General features: G+C 43.4%; 1 protein-coding gene across 2 annotated transcripts in view; it reads right to left on the minus strand.

Annotated features, from left to right (window-relative positions):
- The window catches only part of stk10 (serine/threonine kinase 10), a 105720-nt gene that overhangs the window by 44985 nt on the left and 39835 nt on the right, over window positions 1-20900 (minus strand). For both annotated transcript variants that reach the window (XM_080201642.1, XM_080201641.1), the window contains exons 3-4: window positions 10421-10469; window positions 7929-8078 (exon numbers count right to left, since the gene is read on the minus strand). In XM_080201642.1, coding sequence (XP_080057768.1) covers window positions 7929-8078; window positions 10421-10469 — 199 coding nt within the window. The remainder of the gene's footprint in view (window positions 1-7928; window positions 8079-10420; window positions 10470-20900) is intronic.

Below are 20900 nucleotides of genomic sequence, written 5' to 3' on the forward strand. Positions count from 1 at the left end.
CAGACTGTGGGAGGAAACCAGAACACCTGGAGGAAACTCACGCAGACACCACATGGTAACCCAAGCTGGGAATCGAACCCAGGTCCCTGGTGCTGTGAGGCTGTAGTCCTAATCATTGTGCCACCATGTAGAGTGGCATTCCAGAATTTGGAGTTTAGACTGCTGAAGGCTCAGCCACCAATGATGGAGAAATTACAATTAGGGACAGTCAGTGGCCAGAATTAGAGACATGCAGATATCTTGCAGGACTGTGGGGTTGGAGTAGATAACAAAGATAGGGAGGGGGAAGGCCATGGAGGGGATTTGAAAATGAACACGAGTTTTAAAATCAAGAAATGCACAAGCTGTTCTGGAAATCCCCCAAGTGTCGTATGCGTGTGTTTAATTTTATCTAACATGTGGTATGGAGAATGGTAATTCCCATGAAAGAAAGCATTTGACTGAAAACCTACCCCAGTATTTCTCCTTTCAGTTTCTTCAATTAGTCATTAACCACAATGTTGTGTTACTAATTCATTCAATTCCCCAATAGAAATTCTATTTTTCATTTCATGTTTTTATTTATTTGTGTCACAAACAGGCTTACAGTAACACTGCAATGAAGTTACTATGAAAATCTGAGTCATCACACTCCAGCACCTGTTCGGGTACACTGAAGAGAATTTAACATGGCCAATACACCTGACCAGCACACCTTCCGGATTGTGGGAGGAAACCGGAGCACCCAGAGGAAACCCATGCAGACAGGAGGAGTACGTGTAGACTCTGCACAGACAATGACCCAAGCCGGGAATTGAACCTGGGTCCCTGACACTATGAGGCAGCAGTGCTAACCACTGTGCCACCAAGCTTTCCCCCAGACGAAAATGCTCAAAAGAATATTCATCCAATCCTAATTTTTAGGCTTGGGGTGCATTCAACAGATTTGTGTGCTTTATCAGAACATCATTGATCACGTGCACTACAAAAGCTCAGCTGCAGAGTTCATGTCAGGGGCACAGAGCTTGGGCGGTGCCGTTTTACACTTCTTGTGCTTGCAAAAAACCCGCATTATCAACTCAAACAGAAACAATAAAATTCTATTAATAAATAAAAACTAGCAAATCTGTATCAAATTACAAAGCATCTGCAGTACCTTAAACCCTCGTTTTAATCTTTTGCTGAGGATTAGACTTAAATAATGCCTTACTATAAAATCCAAAGTTACAAGTTAATAAAAATTGACCTAAAATTATTCCCCTGAATGCATTTTAAATAAGTACTGCTAGTTTAAACCGAATTCAACTGTATTTGCTGACTAACCATAGTAAATTGCTATTCGCACATTCAAAACTATTTCAGCCAATTTCAACTCCATGTGTATCAAAGATCCACACACTCTTCCAGCACGGATCACTGAATAATGATCAGGACATGATATCCAGGAGTTTTTCTTCCTTAACATAACATGCCCACTCTTGTAATGCTTCTTAAAACTTTTGTTCTGATTCTATGAATCATGTTCAAAACGTCATAAATAATCAGGAGCTCATCCTATATAAAGAGATCTTGTGTCATATTTCCCAATTCTGGAAGTTTCTCAATAAGAAAATTACTGAGACAGAAACATCACAGAATTGCTATGACGCAGAAGGAGGCTGTTTAGCCCATTGTGTCTGCACCCGCTCTCAAACCAGCATTATGAAATCATAGAATTCTACAGCACAGGAGGTGGCCATTTGGCCCATTGAGTCTGCACTGACCACAATCCCACCTGGGCTCTAGTCCCTTAACCCCATGCATTTATGATAGCTAAAACCCCTGACATTAAGGGCAAATTTGGCATGACCAATCAACCTGACCCGCACATCTTTGGGCGGTGAGGAAACCAGAGCGCCTGGAGGAAACCCACACAGAATGTGCAAAACTCCGTGCAGATAGTGACCCAAGCCAGGAATCAAACCCAGATCCCTGACACTGTGAGGCAGCAGTGCAAACCACTGTGCCACAGCTCCACTCCCCTGCCTTTGTCCTGTACTCTTGCACATTAATCATCTAATGCGCTCTTGAATGCCTGAATTGAACCTGGCTCCATCACACTCTTAGGCAGTGCATTCCAGAGTCTAACTACTTATGTTAAGAAACATTTTCGCACATCACCTTTTTTGCAAATTACTTTAAAATCTGTACGCAAACGTAGGAACAGACCATTCAGCCCCTCAAATCAAAACACAGCTGATTGGCACCTCAATTCATTTAACTGGCTTTGCTCAGCATCCCTAGAATGCGTTCCCTAATAAAAATGGACTGCTCTCAGTCTTTGAAATTTCATTTGTTTCAGCATTATAGCCTTTTTGAGGAAGGTTCCAGATTTCCTCCAGCCTGTTTGATAAAAAATTGCTTCCTAGTCATGAATTGTCACCGTGGCATTTACCATGGCTAATCCACCTAACCTGCACATCTTTGGACTGTAGGAGGAGACCAGAGCACTCTGAAGAAACCCATGTAGACCTGGGGAGAACATACAAATGCCACAGAGAGCCACCCAAGGCGAGAATCAAACCCAGGTCCCTGGCCCTGTGAGGCAGCAGTGCTAACCACTGTGCCATCATGCTGCCCGTGACATGAACGTGAATAGGCTGCAAATGTAGAGATTAAGGTCGCTATACCGCTATGCAAAGGGTGAAGGAACCACCTGCTGCACAGGTATAATGACGGTATAGTCTCAGCATCATCACAACATGCGCTGCAGTCAAGAAAAACTTTGCTGGGCACTCACTATTCATTCTGACCTCTGAGAAGAAGTGCCCCAGTTTGAACTAGAAATCTGCTCTGGTGTTTAGGTATTTCTCACACAAAGATGTGCAACACAAGGTAGCTCCTTAAACAATTTTCTTGCCACTTGGCACCAGCAAACTAAGAATTCAATAAGAGAAACAGCATTCAATTATTTAAGCTATAATACTTCAGCCTGAGACCCACCAGGTCAGTGGAGAACACCTATCCACCCGCCAACTCTGAGACCAGCCCCCTGCCAATTTAGGATCTAGCGAATGTTGACTGGCATGAGACAGGATTTCCATTCCTCAGTTGGGAGAGTGGCCAGCAGCTCTACAACAACAGCGCTGCAGTGGCTCAAGGTCGTAGGCTGCTGGACCTTAAGGGGAGCATACCCCCACTCTGAAGGGCGTTTCTGATGGAGGTGACACCCTTTCCCTCCTGAGATTGAACTTTCTTCATTTCCAGGTTGTAAAACAAGCCACTGAAGGGCCTCACTTAGGTCAAGTGGGCTTTTCTGTCTTGATGCCCTGCCCACTCCAGCATAAATTCACTGCGAGGTCAGGGCAGGCAGGAACGCGGAGGGAATCACGTCCATGCAATTATATATCCCCCCACCTCATAATTGGAGTGGCACGGTGGCACTGTGCTTCGCACAATGCCAGAGGACTGAGTTTGATTCCTGGCTTGGGTCACTGTACAGGGTCTGCATGGGTGCCCTCCCACAGTCCGATAGACGTGCTGGTTAGATGCACTGGCCATGTTAAATTCTCCCTCAGTGTATGAACAGGCACCAGGATGTGGTGATTAAGGGATTTTTACAGTAACTTCATTGCAGTGTTAATGTAAACCTACTTGTGACACTAATAAATAAACTTTACTTACGCAAGTGGCTGTTATTTGAAGGTACACCTGTTAAACACCAATAAAAATAAAGATTTGCATTCAAAAGGAACTTTCCACAACATTGGAATGTCCCAAAATACACAGCCACTTATGAAGTTCTGTTACTGTTGTAATATGGGAAATACATCAGCCTGTTTGTACGCAGACAACTCCCACAAACTGCAATCTGATAAAGATCCAATTACCTATTTTACTAAAGTATAATTATTAGTCAGGCCACAAATGAGAGCTCCGCTGTTCTTACAGAAACTGCTGGTCATATTAGGACTGGAAACATTAACTCTGTTTCCCTCTCCTCAGATGCTGCCTGACCTGACTTTTTTCCAGCACTTTGTTTTTATTTCAGATTGCAAGCACCTGCAGTATTTTATGTTTATTTCCATGTTGTCAGAAATAGTGCCACAAAATCTTTTACATCAAAGAAGAAGAAAGATGGCACCTCAGTCGCGTATCGCAATAGGAAAAACAACACTTTTGATAGTTGGCCATAGAACCGGAGAAAGCCTCAGTTGCTCAGGTGGAAGGCTGACTGACTTGGCAGAGTTGGTCTGTCTCCATTTTCTGAAGTAGACTTCAGGGGAACATGAGTATTTTCAGTTAGTGCTTTCTCGATGTCCTGAGTTTTTGTTTAAGAAGTGGAAAGGGAAGCTTAAGTAATCAGCATGTGTGAAGAGCAGTGGCTGTGGCAGGGACATCACTGGTGTACGTGCTGAAGAAAGCCAGTAAGAAGCCTAAGCCCTGTGGCAGCCCATTGTTGGTTAGCTGATTTGATCTTCAGTGTGCACATGCAGAAACGTCTATTCCTGATCACGCGGTCGTAAAAGGGATTTTCACACAGCAAGTTGTCCTGTAAAATTTCAGCAACATGCCTGTGACGTAAACACAGATTTCGTCAACAAAATTTGTTCCCGCCTTCTGACCTTTCTGGAAAATGGTCTCGATATTCAAGGACCTGCTCTAGCATCGCTTCCAGGGTGGGACTCTGAGCCAGGACCTTGCATGATACTGAGGGCAGTATTATGGGGTTGTGCTGTGTGGTTTGAGTGGTTTCCCTGACTCGATGCCTACAACTCAACAGCAAAATACCCTGGCCTCTCACTTGACAATTCATTCACCGACTAACAACATCTCCAAAACACTGGTGCAGAGGTCGAGAGGACTGTGAATCTCACACAGAAACAGAGGTACCACCTAGGGCAACAGAGCCAACATGCACAGCTTCACTTGTCCTGATCTACTCAGCAGCAAAATACAGCTGCTCAACCTGGCTCAGGAGCCACCCCACTATCATGGTAGATATCCAACTTTGGGAAGCTATATGAAACATAGACCAACAGCTCAAGTGGCCTTCTGTGCCAGCACATATTGAACCCCTTGATGTTTAAAAGCAAAACGTCCTCTGAGAACATCAGCTGAAAACTAAAAGCACTCCCATTTACACAGGGCTTTAAAGAGAAAACTCATACGCTCATCAGAAATCCTGCATCGCCTAGAATCTCCAAACTGTCGACAATTCCATCTCTCAATAGCGCACTTTTAGTTGATTGCAAATAGCACTGGTCACTGCCTGATAACTGACCCAAGTGGTAAATTCCCAGGTTTCCATTTTTCACAGAAAATCTGAACAACCCTCAAACACTGGAAGACAGGTCGGGGATGATATGGCCACCTGCTCCTCAAGTGGAACATGAGGATCAGCTCAATTTGTTACTGTGACGACCCAAGCCAGACCATACCGCACATAACGAGCATCTGTTCTGAGAGATCCATTCCGGTTGGTATCACAACTGTCCATGCTGCATCAGCCAAAGCACTGAATGAATTGTTAATCTCAATTTGAATTATAATTGCTTCTCCAGCAATAGGAAAAAAAAACACCTTACGCATTAAGAAACATCTCTGAAATTGGATACAGAATATCATATTCTAAGCACCCAAAAATAACTAACTTGACATCTTATAAAAGAAGGATCTACTTCTTAGAAGTGCAATGGCAGGTCAAATTGCCTCCAGTTGTGTTGCATCATTCAATGATTACAAAACTAAAGATTTTGAAATTTTTTTTAAAGAAGTGAACCAAGATTTATTTTTCCTTGTTAAGGTCTTGCTCGACCATGTTTCCCTGTGTAGGAGATCTTTTCAAAGAATTTTAAATCTGTGTGAACGCACTCAGTTCAGGATCTGTTGAAAAGGTTGGTGCCCTGGTTTGGGAAAGACATTAGGTGGAACTCTTGCCTGCCATGGAATTGGAGTGGGCAAGGGTCTGATGACAGAAATCTCCATTGCCCTCAGGTGGGAATTTCCAGTCTCGCTTGAGCAAGCCTGTAACATCCTGCCCAGTGCTTCTCCCAACAGTAGTGCAGCAAAAACTGAGAAAGCAAACAAACTTCGACTAATCACATCAGGTAGGTTCTTTGAAGAAAAGTTACCTGAGTATTTTGCAGCATTGTTAAGGGCCCTTCTTTAAAGCCTGTCACTGCTGAATACACTGCCCTCTTAGGTTGCTAATGCAGACTTTAGCTGCTGGTTTTGTTTTTGGTGCTCTGAAAATATTTATGTCTCTTTCACAGTAAGTTCTATCTAAAGGGCCATGAATGTTCAGAATATTTTAAAAATTATTTCATGGAATATGGGGTGTCACTAGCGATTTATTACCCATCCTTAGTTGCCCTGGAGGTGCTGCTGGTGAGCCGCCTACTTCAACCACTGCAGTGCCTGTAGTGTAGGTTACACCCTTGGTGCTGTTAGGAAGGCAGTTCCTGGATTTTGATCCAGTAACAGTGAAGAAATGGCAATATATTTCCAAGTCAGGACGGTGACTGGCTTGGAGGGCAACTTGCTAGTGGTGTTCCCATGCATCAGCCACCTTTGTCCTTCTAAAAGGTATGGTGGTGGGATTGGAAGACGCTGCCTAAGGAACCTTGGTGAGTTGTTGCAATGCAGTGTCAATGGTACACATGGCTGCTACTGAGCATTGGTAGTGGAGGGAGTGGATGTTTGTGGGTAGGGTTCCAATCAAGTGGGCTGCTTCGTCCTAAATGGCTAAGAGAGCCAACCCATGTCTTACAAAGGAAATTAAAGATAATATCCAATTCAAGGAAGAATCATGTGGATTGGCCAAGGAAAATAATAGGTCTGAAGAGTGGGAGCAATTTAGAATTCAGCAAAGAAGGACCAAGGGAATGATTAAGAAGGGGAAAATACAATACGAAAGCAAGCACGCAGGGAACGTAAAGACTGATACTGAAAGTTTCTATAAGTACGTGAAGAGAAAGAGGTTAGTGAAGACAAATGTAGGTTCCTTACAGAAACGGTGGAATGTATAATAGGGGACAAAGAACGGCTGAGCAACTAAATATGTACTTTGGTTCTGTCTTCTTAAAAGAGGACACAAATTAGATACCAGAAACATTGGAGAATGCAAGATTTAGCGAGGGGGGCGGAGAACTGAAGCAGATCGATATTAGTAGAACAAAAAACAATAGGGCACAGGAAGCTTCTTGCGTATTGTTAGAGCTGCACTCATCCAGGCAAGTGGAAAGTATTCCAACTCATTCCCGACTCTTCCTTGTAGATGGTAGACTGATTTGGGGGAGTCAGGTGAGTTACTTGTGCAGAATTCCCAGCTTCTGATCGGCTCTCGTAGCCAGAGTATTTCTACAGTTCTGTTCTAGTTCAGTTTCTGGTCAACGGTAACACCGAGGAGGTTAACCGTGGGGAATTTAGAGATTGTAACGCAATTAAATGTCAAAGGCAGATGGTTAGATAATCTCATGTTCAAGATGGTCATTGCCTGGTGCAAATGTTATTTACCACACATCAGCCCAAGCCTGAATTGAATGCAAGGCTGGCTCCACATGGACACAGACTGCTTTAGTATCTGAGGAGTCACAAATGGAGCTGAACATTGTTTGCTGAAAATTGCACATCGCCACATCTGACCTTATGATGGAGGAAGCCTGTTGATTAGCAGCTGAAGATGGTTGGACCTAAGACACAGCACCATAAGAAACTCTTGTAGCCATGTCCTGAAATTGAGATGACTGACCTCCAACATCCAAAACCATTCTTTGCACGAGATATGACCCCAGCCAGCAGAGTTTTCCCCACAGACTCTAGTTTTGCTAGCTTGATACCAATGCATTACTGAAAATCTACACGTCTTATTGCATTTGGTTTCAAAATTATATCATCTCCTTCTTCAGGCCTCAAATAAATGTGCAGATTAACTTTTCATGGAAAACTATTTGAAACAAGTGCCTTACCAAGTTTAATATTGCCATCCTGGGAGAGCAGAACATTCCCTGCTTTCAAGTCCCGATGGATGATTTTCTGGCTGTGAAGATAATCGACAGCTTCCAGCATCTGACGTGCAACAACACGGATCTGCGGTTCAGTCAATCCACGATCCAATTCTGCAGGAAAAAATGTCACACCACAACATGTTAATTCCAAAGGAGGAATGAGCGCTCGCTAGGTGGGACAGGTTTGGCAAGATGGGCTGGGGAGGGGGTGGGGTGGGGAATGGAATTGGGAAATACTGGGATATGGGATTTGGCTCTTTGGGGCAATTCCCTTCAAGCAAACCTTAGATTCAGACCAAGGGACAAAGACAGAGTTGTGGTAGGTGTTTAGATTCTATCACAATACACTTCAAAATCCTGCACAATATTAGGATCAGTGGGAATATTTCTCAACTTTAGAAGCATGTGGCTGCTCTGCAGTTTGGATGGAAGTCATGGGGGGACTTATATAGTGGTGGGTTGAGTTTTGACACTGCGTGGAAGGAATAAAGGAAGGCTCAGCGTTGAACAATGACAAAAAGTCACAGGCTTCTGAATGCAGATGATGATCAATTAACCATGGCAATTTCACTATTTTAGTTTAACTTCAGATTTTGGGGATCCAAAGGCTAACAAACATTAGTCATTAGCCAACAGCAACAAAATTAAAGTGCAGTTCCAAAGTCTGGTTAATAACATTTTAAATTGCACTCATCGGGGCAATAGCAATGTCAGGGAAAACAGCAACTTGATATTGTATGAGATGACAGCACTGATTGGTACAGGCTTTTCTATGGGGAATGCACCAGTTACTGGTGACTGACAGTTAACTGCCAAGCATTGTTTGAAAATTTAAATTAGGTGGCTTAACTCTGATTGCTCATTCCTGAGGGCAATGCTTTGACTAACAAAAATAGTATTACTTGTTTTGAAGATGAAACAGAAAGAATGCATACACCTGTTCTTTCTGCAGCAAAGAGCAGAGTCCTGTGTATTAATATATGCACCACACCAAGCCCAATTTAAATCTTAAATTAGTTGTCAGAGTAATTTTTAGCACACTGAGGACTATTTAGTAAATGCTGCCCAATTGGAGAATCTTTCAGTTTTCCAAGCACTAGACTGGTTGGGTATAGCCTGCCCCTTTCCCATTGTGAATATCAAAAGGGACATGCTGTTTTGATAGGATCCACCAGTCTTAAGGGCATATGGGCTTCATATTTCGCTATCACTTTGGCATTGAAATTTGTATACCATGTTACCCATCTGTGAGATAGGCAGAACGTCCTTTTGGCCTGACAGCAGCATTCAATAGTGGCTATCACCACACATGTTGCTGTTGCTTTGTAACAGCATGAAACTTCTAACTCAGATTTTTGAGATACCTTGTCTTTGAGATAACTGAATGGTAGACTGGACACTTTTCGTGCCAAAAAAGTCTTGGTTTTAGACCTGTTCATGAGTTTTCATGATTTACAGCACAAAATCATCTAATCAGGGTAGTCATAATAGTTCTAGATGTCTTTGATGTGCCCTCTTTCAGACTTGCATGGAGAGGAAATGGCTTGGGCTCCATTTACAAGATTACCGATAAGACCAATCTGATTGCATGTGGAATTGATAGAATCTCAACTGTAAAGCTAGGTTTGTAGCTATGAATTTCAGTGCCACTATTATGCTAGTTAAGCACGCCCAAAAAACGGGTGGAAAAATCTCCCGTTCTCCCTCCCATTGAGCACTTTGATTTTTCTTGGAGAATCCCAGCCACTATGTCTCTTTCAGTTTCACAAAATAAGTAATAGCCATTCGCTGGTTCACTCCTCAGGGCAATGCCTTTTCCCATCAGGCTTAAATTTTCAAACAATGCTTGGCAGTTAATTATCAGTCATGATTGTCCCGTGCACCTCCATGGCAACACTGCTACCAGAGTCTATGTGTCAACCAACCAGCACTCTCTTCTCATAGTATAAAGTTGTTTTCCCAGACCCCTGTATTTTTGTTATTATCCTGATGAGTGCAAGACAGAAAGCTTTGATAAGAAGTATTTTTTCAGCATCACTCAATTTCTGTACTACCAAATGATTACTTAAAACCTTCAGCGCTGCTGTATGATGCACAAGATCCACAGGATGTGAAACCTTTTACATCAAAGACAGTTATCACAACACCAGCTAGAGTTATAATTGATCCTGGATGTGGGAAAGCCTATCATGAAGCTTTTGATTGAAACGTGTGCAAACAAAAAGCCATTTCTCTATTTGGAACTGGTGGCACAATTGGGAGCAGTTCTTAGTCCAAAATTACATGAGGCAGAGGGAGGAGCAAGTACAGCGTGGATGAGGTCCAAGGGGTGGGCGGGGGGGAGCTTTTCTTTAAGACATAACTACCAAATTTTGAAAGTAACCAATGCACCAAATATTGAATGTACAAAAATAACAGCTTGTTATTCTAATCTTAAAACAGACAAAACTTACCCAACATTGTCGCATCTACTGCGCCACCAAGACAGAACTCGATCATGATCTTTAAAAGGAGAAAAGAAACAAAGTAAGGTAGCTGAACATTTTGGGCACATATTTTACTCTAAGTTATTGCACAAAACCATATACATTACTATTGGTATTTCTCCTACATTACCACTCACCCACTTGGTGAGGACATTAAGCAAATTAAAAACTTGACCTTGACCAGCTGATGGTCATGTGAAAGGGAGAGTCATGATGCAAACTCACTCATCTGGTCTCTGCTAGACTCAGTCAGGAAGACTCAGGTTCATAATATAACTGTGGTTTTACACATCCCTCCAGCCAAGTTAACTGGTACAGGTTAATTTTGTGCCATAGTACAAATTCTTTCAATAACAATAGTAGCAGGGAAGGGCAGGAAAGAAGGAGGCTTAAAAAAGATTTAAAAACCACACATCATTGACAGATGAAAGAAATTCCTGACCACGTAAGACACGTACCATGTTGAGACATGAGTGGCATGGTAACAGTGGTTAGCACTGCTATCTCTTAGTGCCAGAGATTCAGGTTCGATTCCCAGCTTGTGTCACAGTCTTGGAGTCCGTACATTCTGTGTCTGCATAGGTTTCCTCAGGGTGCTTTGGTTAACTCTCCCAGTCTGGCTAGGTATATTGGCTATGCTAAATTCTTCCTCGGTGTACCCAAACAGGCACCAGAGTGTGGCGACTAGGTGATTTTCACAGTAACTTCATTGCAGTGTTAATGTAAGCCTACTTGTGACACTAATAAGTAAATGACAAACAAAAAATAATATAAAAATGAACATACAAGTATTATTGTTGAATAAGCCACCATCACTTGCAGAGAGTTTTGTTCACTACTGGAAATCCAGGACTAAGTCATCAGCAGTGAGCTGTGACTTGGAGGGGGGGGGGGGAGGGGGGGGGGGGGGTTCATTGGTGTACATGTTGAAGAAAGCAGGTGAGGACTGATCCCTGTGAGCCCATTGCTCATCACGTGTGGGCAGTTGATTTGAACTCCAAGAGACACACGTAAGTGTCGGGTTTTATTATAGCAGATGATTTTGGAGCATTTCATCAGCACGCCTGTAGGTACATGGTGTCACATACACAGGCAAGCCAGCAGTTCCTGTCCTCAGATATTTCTGGAAACTGGCCCCAAAGTGTCAGGACTTGTTTGAAGCAGTTGTGGGCAGCACAGTGAAAAACACCACTGTCTCACACAGCCAGGGACTCCGGTTCAATTGCCAGCTTGGGTCAAGGTGCAGAGTCTGCACATTCTCCACGGGTCTGCTCCAGTTTCCTCCCGGTGCTCCGGTTTCTCCCCCCACAGTCCGAAAGTTGTGCTGGTTAGGTGCACTGGCCATGCTAAATTCTCCCTCAGTGTAGCTGAACAGGTGCCAGAGTGTAGAAACTAGGGAACTTTCACAGCAACTTTGTTGTACTGTTAATGTAAGCCTACTTGTGACACTAATAAATAAACTTTGTGGACTGAGTGGGGGCTGGGAGAGTGGTTGCTGTTTCCAGGGTGCGACTCAGTTAGTTTATCTCATACAGAAACTGGTGCTTAGCACTTGGGACAACACAGCAAACACACGATGCACTGCTTCACGCAGCCTGGTCTACCCAACAGCAAGTACTTGTCCGAAGACTACATGGAGCCCACAAAATGGGTTGGTTTTAAAACATACAGGCAAAATCTTGTATGGCAACACAAATTGGTACCTGTGCTGTTCGGCATTATCAGGAACTCAGCTGCCAGAGTGCTGCCCTCTCCAACTTTAGAAACTGTATCTAAATTTAACAATTACTAGGACAGAAAACTGGAATTGATATGGCTATAGCCAGACCAAAGCCAGCAGGGCACAGTCAGAGGCATAATTACTGATTTGGCAACAGCTTATCGAGCAGGAGCGGTCACAGTCAATAACCTTGATTTAGCTCGTTTAGAAACACAGAAACAAAACGCTAAGAGCAGTAGGAAGCTATTTGGCCCTTTGGGCCTGCTCCACCAATCATTATGATCATGGCTGCTCATCCAACTCAACAGCCTAACCCTGCTTTTTCCCCCCATAACCTTTGATTTTATTCGTCCCAAGTGCCATATCCAGCCATCTCTTGAATACATTCAATGTTTTGGCATCAACTACTTCCTGTGGAAATGAATTCCACAGGCTCACCACTCTTTGGGTGAAGAAATGTCTCCTCACCTCCGTCCTAAATGGTCTACCTGAATTCTCAGACTGTAACCTGCGATTCCAGACTCCCACCACCATCGGGAATAACCTCCCTGCATTTATGCTGTCTAGTCCTGTCAGAATTTTAAGTCTCTGCGAGATTCTACCCCCGCCCCCCACCCCCCCGCCCCCGCCGCCTCATCCGAACCTCTGAAAACGATCCTAACCTAGCCAATCTCTCATACATTAGTCCCGCCAACCCTGGAATCAGCATGGTAAACCTTTGCTGGTAAACTCCCGAGAGCGAGAACATCTTTCCTCAGAGAGACCAAAACTACAATAATACACCAGGTGTGGCCTCACTAAGGCTCTGTACAATTGCAACAAATCCCTGCTCCTGTACTTGGAACCTCTTGCAATGAAGGCCAACATGCCAACTGCCTTCTTAACGGCATGCTGCACCTTTACATTTGCCTTCAGTGACTAGTGCACCAGGACACTCAGATCCCGCTGCACCCTCCCCTCTCCCAATTTACAGGCATTCGGGTAGTAATCTGCCTTTTTGTTTTTGTTTCCAAAGTGAACGACCTCACATTTATCCAAATTATCCTGCATCTGCCATTGATTTGCCCACTCAGCAAACCTGTCCAGATCATTGAAGGAACTCTGCATCCTTGTCACAGTTCACACTCCCACCTAACTTGGTATCATCTGCAAACTTTCAGATGTTACATCCAAATCATTAATATATATTGAGAGTAGCTGGGGTCCCAGTTGTGGCACTGCACTAGTTACTGCCTGCCAATTTGAAAAGCACTCTAATCCCTTCCTTTCTTTCCTCTCTGCCAATCAGTTTTCTATCCATCTCAATACACTTACCCAATCCCACGCATTTTAATCTTGCACGATAATCTCTTGCACAGGACTTTGTCAAATGCTTTCTGAAAGTTCAAATGTACCACTACTACTTGTCAACCCTACTAGTTACATCTTCAAAGAATTCCAACAGATTTGTCAAGCATAATTTCCCCTTCATAAATTCAACAGACAATTAACTTATTGAGTTAAAGTCTTGAGTTTAACAGGCTTTGAATAAAAGCAATCAAGACAATTGGCAAGATGCCAAAGGGGAGTTGAAGGAGAATCAGGCTAGCCAACACTTGGCAATGGTGCAAGATGGGCATGCCAGGACAATAAATTAAATCATGCAGGGAAAAATAGATGACAGCAGAAGCAGAACTGAATCCTGTAAAGTACTAATGGGCAGTGGATGATACAACAATTGAGGAAGAGCAGGCTAGTCAAGGCCAAGTTCTTGGATGGGAGCCAAGCAAATTGCGCGCTCATTCCACAGGAAAAGACACCCTAATATTTGGAATTGCCAGGTACGGCAATCAACCAAGGTCTGTTTTGACGATGGCTGCAAGGGAACCTCAGGAAAGGCCTTCGGCATGGTACTAGGGATCTCAAAAATGAGTCAAGTGAAAATACCAGCATTATCCAAGAGGGAATGAGGTTAGAATATGACCGCACGCTGTTGAAAAAAAAGGAGGAAGGCTTGTAGGTACTACTCTGGATAAAATGTCAGTAAACCAAACAAATAAGTGTGTGCCTCTATCCTGTGTATTCAAGTGCACATGCCTTTGGTGATTTTTGGACGAGCACCAATTTAAACCGTACCATAGAAATCCCTAGCTTGGACAGTCACCTTACCCCACTAGATTCCCGGGGGTGAGTGGAATACTGCATCACAGCTTCCCTAAAATATCAGGAATAGGGACCTTCACCTGTGACATCCACAACACCACTTTCTGCATTAGGCTCCAGAGACCAGCCAGAGTAGGCCTAATTGAACTTATACACATACACAGGAGAAGTGAGATTTTTGTCAATGTCAGTGACAAACTCCGGCTGACTAAGAGATTATTTGGAAAAATATCACACCGGTATAGAACTCCTATCAGGAAAATTACAACAGGACACAATTGGCTAACACAAAATCTTTGCCACTACTCCAACAGACAGAGCAAATACAAAAATACATTAAAGAAGCTGAAGTCACCAATTAGGTGAGATGGCTTTTGGAATTGGGGCACAGGTGTACAAATCCACCCTTGGGTTCGCCACAATGGGATGGAGCCCTCAAGCCAAAGGACATTCTGCCCATCGCACAAATGAGTAACGTGGTATACAAATTTCAGTGCCAGTGTGATGCTAGATATCAAGGCCATATGTCCAAAAGATAGATTTCATAAAACAGAATCAAAGAATCATACTGTGCAGAAGAGGCCCTTCGACCCATCAAGTCTGTACTGGCACATTAGAAACACCTGAGCTCCCACCTAATGCTATTTACCAACACTTGGCCCATACCCTTGAAAGTTATGTGCCAAGCGCTCATCCAGGTACTTTTAAAGGCTGCAGGAAGCAGTGACGTGGATGTCACAGGTGAAGGTTCTTCATTGATGTTTTAGGGAAGTAGTGATGCAGTATTCTCCCTTCCCTGACTTGCTCCCTTTGTCTACCTCACCAGAGTTAAAAAGGGTTATTACAAACTGGTCAAGGTTAATCAGCAGTACAGTTACCCACCTTTCACTTAACAACAAATAGACATGGTCAGTAAGTCACTTCTAGCCAATTTTCATAATGGTTATGTTCCATGACACCAGTCACAATGACCATTGTCTTTTCTAGTCCTGCATCTTGTCAATCATTTGTGACACACGCATTTTTTTCCAGTGTTACCAGCTACACCTTGATCACATTGTTTTCCTATCAGGTGGTTTGCTTCAACTGTTTTCTAATGAATCACTAATTGTATTGAAGTTCATTTTTAAATGTCACATATTGATTGGTGTCCACCTTTGATGTAAGCAAGAGTGTAACTGAATCATCACCAAGCACAACGCTTTCACCTGCACAGTGTTATCTCAGTTATATTTATCACATACATTTTAACAATAGCTAAAACAGTTCTGATGTTCTTTACTCCAGCAATTTGTATCATATCAATTTGAGACTCAACTAAAATCTCAACAGTATGAGGAAAATGCTCATTTTAAACCCAGTATTTATGGGCATTGACTTTAGGCAATCCAACAGGTACATGCATCCCATACTTTGCAGAGTAGTAAGCAACTACTGATGCCATGGGAAAGAGATGACACAGTTCGAAAGAAAATCAGAAAAAATCCAAATACACAACATCTGTAGATAGCATTGACAATTTATGTTTTAGGTGATTTATTCTTCACGAGTATGTACCCAAAGAATAAAACATCAGCTCTTCCCAACCATGACGATTGACCTGTGAGGCTTCTCGCTTTTTTTCTGTTAATGGGACTACAGAACAGAATATGCAACATCTAGTGGCTCGACTAATGCTTGAAAAAGTAAATGTAAACTCGCTCAAAGACAGGCATTTCCCATGATAAGAGAACTTCCTTTTATCAAAGCCTGCGCCTGCGCCCTCCCCCTCCCCTGCAGCAACAGTCAAGAACACAGTGGTGTGATGGTAAAAAGGCCCCATTTCCCTTGTTATTGCGAACAGGACATGCCAAACATCCTGTTTCGTCAGCATACACCAACTATCACGCTAGTTACTGAAAGTGAAATTAACAGTCCTAAATCATGAATCTAAAAGAAATCACATTTATTGCACACAAATCATAACTATTATCTGGCCAGAGTAGCAAGTAAATGCAAACCAATCTTTCATGATCTTTTGCATAATGTCAATTAAAAAATACAGTGCAAGTGATGGGATCACTACGATCGGTCTTTCGATGGTTGCGCCACAGAAGGCTTGGCAAACTGCCTGCAGACAAAGGTAATTAATTAAACTCTCATTCCAGTGAACAAGCTCCTACCTGGTTTACATCTAGTGTTAGTGTGGCAAGCTCTTACACATCCATAGCTCAAGATCTGAGTTCATACTCAATTTACTGTGGGGCTACTTAATAAAATGGGAACAAAAATTACATTTAAGGTTGTGGTTAAGCTGATGGTTATCACCACTTATCTAGAAATTTTACAGCTTAGAGCACTGGACAATCCAAGCTACAGCCACAAGTGACCCAGTTCTTTCCTCACTTGTGCCCAAACATCTCTCAGTCTCCAACCACAGCCCAATTTGGGAGGTTGAACATAAGAAATAGGAGCAGGAGTAGGCCATCTAGCCCCTCGAGCCTGCCCCGCCATTCAATAAGATCATGGCTCAGTTCCACATTCCCGCCCTCTCCCCATAACCTTTAATCCCCTCTCTTATCAAAAACCCACCAACCTGCGTCTTAAAAATATTTAGCGAGGTAGCCTCCACTTCAACGGGCAGAGAATTCCAGAGATTCACCACCCTTTGAGTGAAGAAGTTCCTCCTCAACTCCGTTCTAAACCGCACCCCCCCCCCCCCTTTATCTTGAGGCTGTGCCCCCTAGTCCTACTATCCTTTCCGAGTGGGAAGAGTCTCTCCACCTCTATCCTATCCATCCCATTCATCATCTTATACATCTCAATGAGATCTCCCCTCATTCTTCTAAACTCTAACGAGTACAAGCCTAGTTTATTCAGCCTCTCCTCATAGCTCAACCCCCTCAACTCCAGCAGCAGCCTAGTAAATCTCCTCTGCACTCCCTCCAAGGCCAAAATATCCTTGCGTAAGTACGGCGCCCAAAACTGCATACAGTACTCCAGCTGCGGCCTCACCAATGCCCTATACAGCCGCAGCAAGACCTCCCTACTTTTATATTCAATCCCCCTCGCTATGAAGGCCAGCATCCCACTAGCCTTCCTGACCACCTGCTGCACCTGCAAGCTGGGTTTTTGCGACTCATGCACATGGACCCCGAGGTCCCTCTGCACTGTCGCCTGCTGCAGTTTTTCGCCCCGTAAGTAATAGTCCTTCCTACCATTATTCCTACCAAAGTGGACCACCTCGCACTTGCCAACATTAAATTCCATTTGCCAGTTCCTGGCCCATTCGCCCAGCCTATCTAGATCCTTCTGTAGACTCTCCACACCCTCCGCACAATTTGCCGTTCCACCAATCTTGGTGTCATCAGCAAATTTCGACACCCTACACTCAGTTCCCTCCTCCAGATCATCTATATAAATGGTAAATAGCTGAGGCCCCAGCACCGACCCCTGGGGCACTCCACTAGTCACCATCTGCCAATCCGAATAGCACCCATTGACCCCCACTCTCTGCCTCCTATTTGATAACCAATCCTCTATCCACGCTAACACCCTACCCCCAGCTCCATGTCCTCTGACCTTCTGCAATAACCTCTTGAGGTACCTTGTCAAACGCCTTCTGAAAATCAAGACAGACCACATCCACCGGCTCTCCTCTATCCACCGCCCTAGACACATCCTCATAGAACTCCAGCAAATTTGTCAGACACGACTTCCCCTTAACAAAACCGTGCTGCGTCTACTCTATCAAGCAATTCCCCTCAAGATGCCTCGCTATTTCCTCCTTGATGACGGATTCTAACATTTTACCTACAACAGACGTTAAACTAACCGGCCTATAATTCCCTGCCTTTTGCCTGGCACACTTCTTAAACAACGGCGTAACATTAGCCATTTTCCAATCTTCCGGCACTTCCCCGGAATCCAGTGACATCTGGAAAATAACCACCAAGGCATCCACTATCACCTCCGCCATTTCTTTCAGAACCAGTAATATTTCATTTTCTTTGTTTGGAAGCAAAAATATTTGAAATCAACATTGCAAAGAGGCACACTCCAGTTCCAGTGAGTCACTCAGCTCTCCGGGAACTACATGCATCACTTTTCTAACTGACACCTCATCTAGGATGAATACAGCATCCAAGTAATAAATAAGAAAGATGTGGATGTCAAAGCAATAAAATATTTAATGGGAACATCCTGAAGAGGGTGTGGTAACCTTCATATTTCAGTCATCTGAAATTCATGCTAAACAATAAACCTGAAGATTGATTAGGAACAAAGGAGGAGTAGGCCATCCAGCCTGCTCCATCATTCAACTAGATCATGGCTGATCATCTACCTTAAAGCTACTTTCAAAGAACAAAGAACAACCCAGCACAGGAAACAGGCCCTTCGGCCCAACAAGCCCGTGCCGCCGCATCACCCTACACCTATTCTACCCTGCATGTCTACGAATGGAACCCCTAACTTAGCCAGATTCAGGGGAGAATAGTGTCAATTTGGTAAAACCAATCAACCAAGACCCAGAACTGAGTGGAAGACAAAATACAAATTTATTACCACCAGGGTTCATCATCAGTGCCAACCCAGGCACTGTGGGATATTAAATATAGGTAATGATAGGAAGTTGATCCCTCAGTTTATTGATAGAGGGAAACAGCTCCAGGCTGTCCCCTCAAGCATTAAGCAATCTTCTAGAAAAGTTACTGGCAACAAAGAACAAAATCAGTTGAATTCCCGGACATGGATATAGATAGTAAAGCAATGAGAACTGGGGTCTCCCTCGGAAGCAGCAGCACAGCTGTCGAGGTATCATGCACAGAAAGTTTATTAATGTAAGCCAGCTGGTAGTTGCTAATTTATGATGCTTATTAATAGAACTCCAATGGAGCAAGACTCAGCTAATCTTTCCAGATACTGCACTTCCGCTGGGCAAATTGTAATGTTTAGAGCAACATTAAGGTAACACATTGAATTCAAAGCAATGCAAGGAGTTGAATCTGACAGCATTAGTGGCCTGCAGACCCGAGGCCCTGTTCTTTGATGCCCATCATACCTTGCCACTTTTTTAAAAATGAGTAAACACTATCGATGCATCTGGAAGTAATAGTAAAAGTGTCGAATGTCATTTTCTCATCACCAAAGAAGAGAGTTATGTCTGCATCCAGTCTACACCCAGGGACCTACAACAGCGGTCTGGGCTGAGCGGAAGTTTAAAAACCCCTGCCACCGCTAAAAACCAAAACTCAAATTATGGCAGAGAAATAGAGAAACAGAGAAGCAGCTCTATCTTCACATTAGCTTGGAGCACTGTAATAGCAAAACTCGCATTAGATTCAGCTGTCGGGTAAACACCGGAGAAAGTATGCAAGCATTCCTTGCAGATGGCGTCCTGAAGACAGCTGCAAGTTCACCCACTAAGTGGCCTCTGCACAAATCAGCATTTATTTCCCCTTCAGGTTACAGATCCTCCAGGCAACACCACAGCAAAAAAGGTTTATAATCCAACTTTTATTTGCTGTTATTACATTCAATTTCTTCTCAACTTCCTACTTCCCTGAAAGCAATAATCTTTCTTCCCATCTCTTGGACGCCAGGCATCTAATTCCGATTGAAAACAGAAAAAATTACAATTAGGCCTTATATTCAAAATGTATATCTGTGCATCCCTAAGAAATTTGGAATGGGTGGGGGAGGTAAGCAGAGGCAAGACATACTTCTATTCGTGAAAGTCTTACTCTTTTTCTGCCTAAAAAGGGAAAAACATGCTTTACTTCGTCCTCAATCTATCTGTCACAGACGCATTTGTCCATGACAGTATTGGCAGAGTGACCACTGCACAGTCCTTGTGGAGATGAAGTATCATCCATCCAAGGGCGCACAGTGGCACAAGGGTGAGTACTGATACTTCATTGAACCTGGGTCCCTGGCGCTATTATGGTCTTGGGACACTGTGCAGTATGCACATTCTCCCTGTGTCTGCATGGGATTCCGGTTTCCTCCTATCCTAAGATGTGCGGGTTAGGTTGATTGCCCCTTAGTGTCAGGGGGACTAAGCAGGTAAATACATTTGGTTACAGGGATAGGGCCTGGGTGGGACTGTCGTCATTGTGGATCAAATGGCCTCCTTATGCACTGTAGGGATTCTAAAGATTAGCAAGTGATGAGGACTGGTGTCCAAAATCTATACGAAGTGCATAGAGGAAATCCTGTAGTGAGCAACCAAAACACTGACTTGCTGTTTATATTTTAGTTCTGCTTTGGGGAAGAGGAAGACCACAACTAATGTTTTTGACACAAAATGTCGTCTTCTATCAGGGTTCGCAACAAGGCTGCTTGAAGGAGAACCATGAATTTTCATAATGTGGACAAAACCACTTGCTCAACATTCCATGGTTAATTCCAATTCAAAAGTCAGATTAGAATGATTCTGACTAGAAACTAATGTGCGCCAAGCAAGCAATGAACAATATATCCTGCAATAGTAATGTGGAACTAGGTCAATTTTGTTCTTACCTCCAAGTCAGCGTTAAGGAACTGCTTTCTTTGAACTAGAAGTAGGGAATAGGAAATTGTAACTTGTGTTCCAAATCTCCATTT

Source organism: Carcharhinus amblyrhynchos, chromosome 13, assembly GCF_965287045.1.
Source record: "Carcharhinus amblyrhynchos chromosome 13, sCarAmb.v2.hapA, whole genome shotgun sequence".
Taxonomy (NCBI): domain Eukaryota; kingdom Metazoa; phylum Chordata; class Chondrichthyes; order Carcharhiniformes; family Carcharhinidae; genus Carcharhinus; species Carcharhinus amblyrhynchos.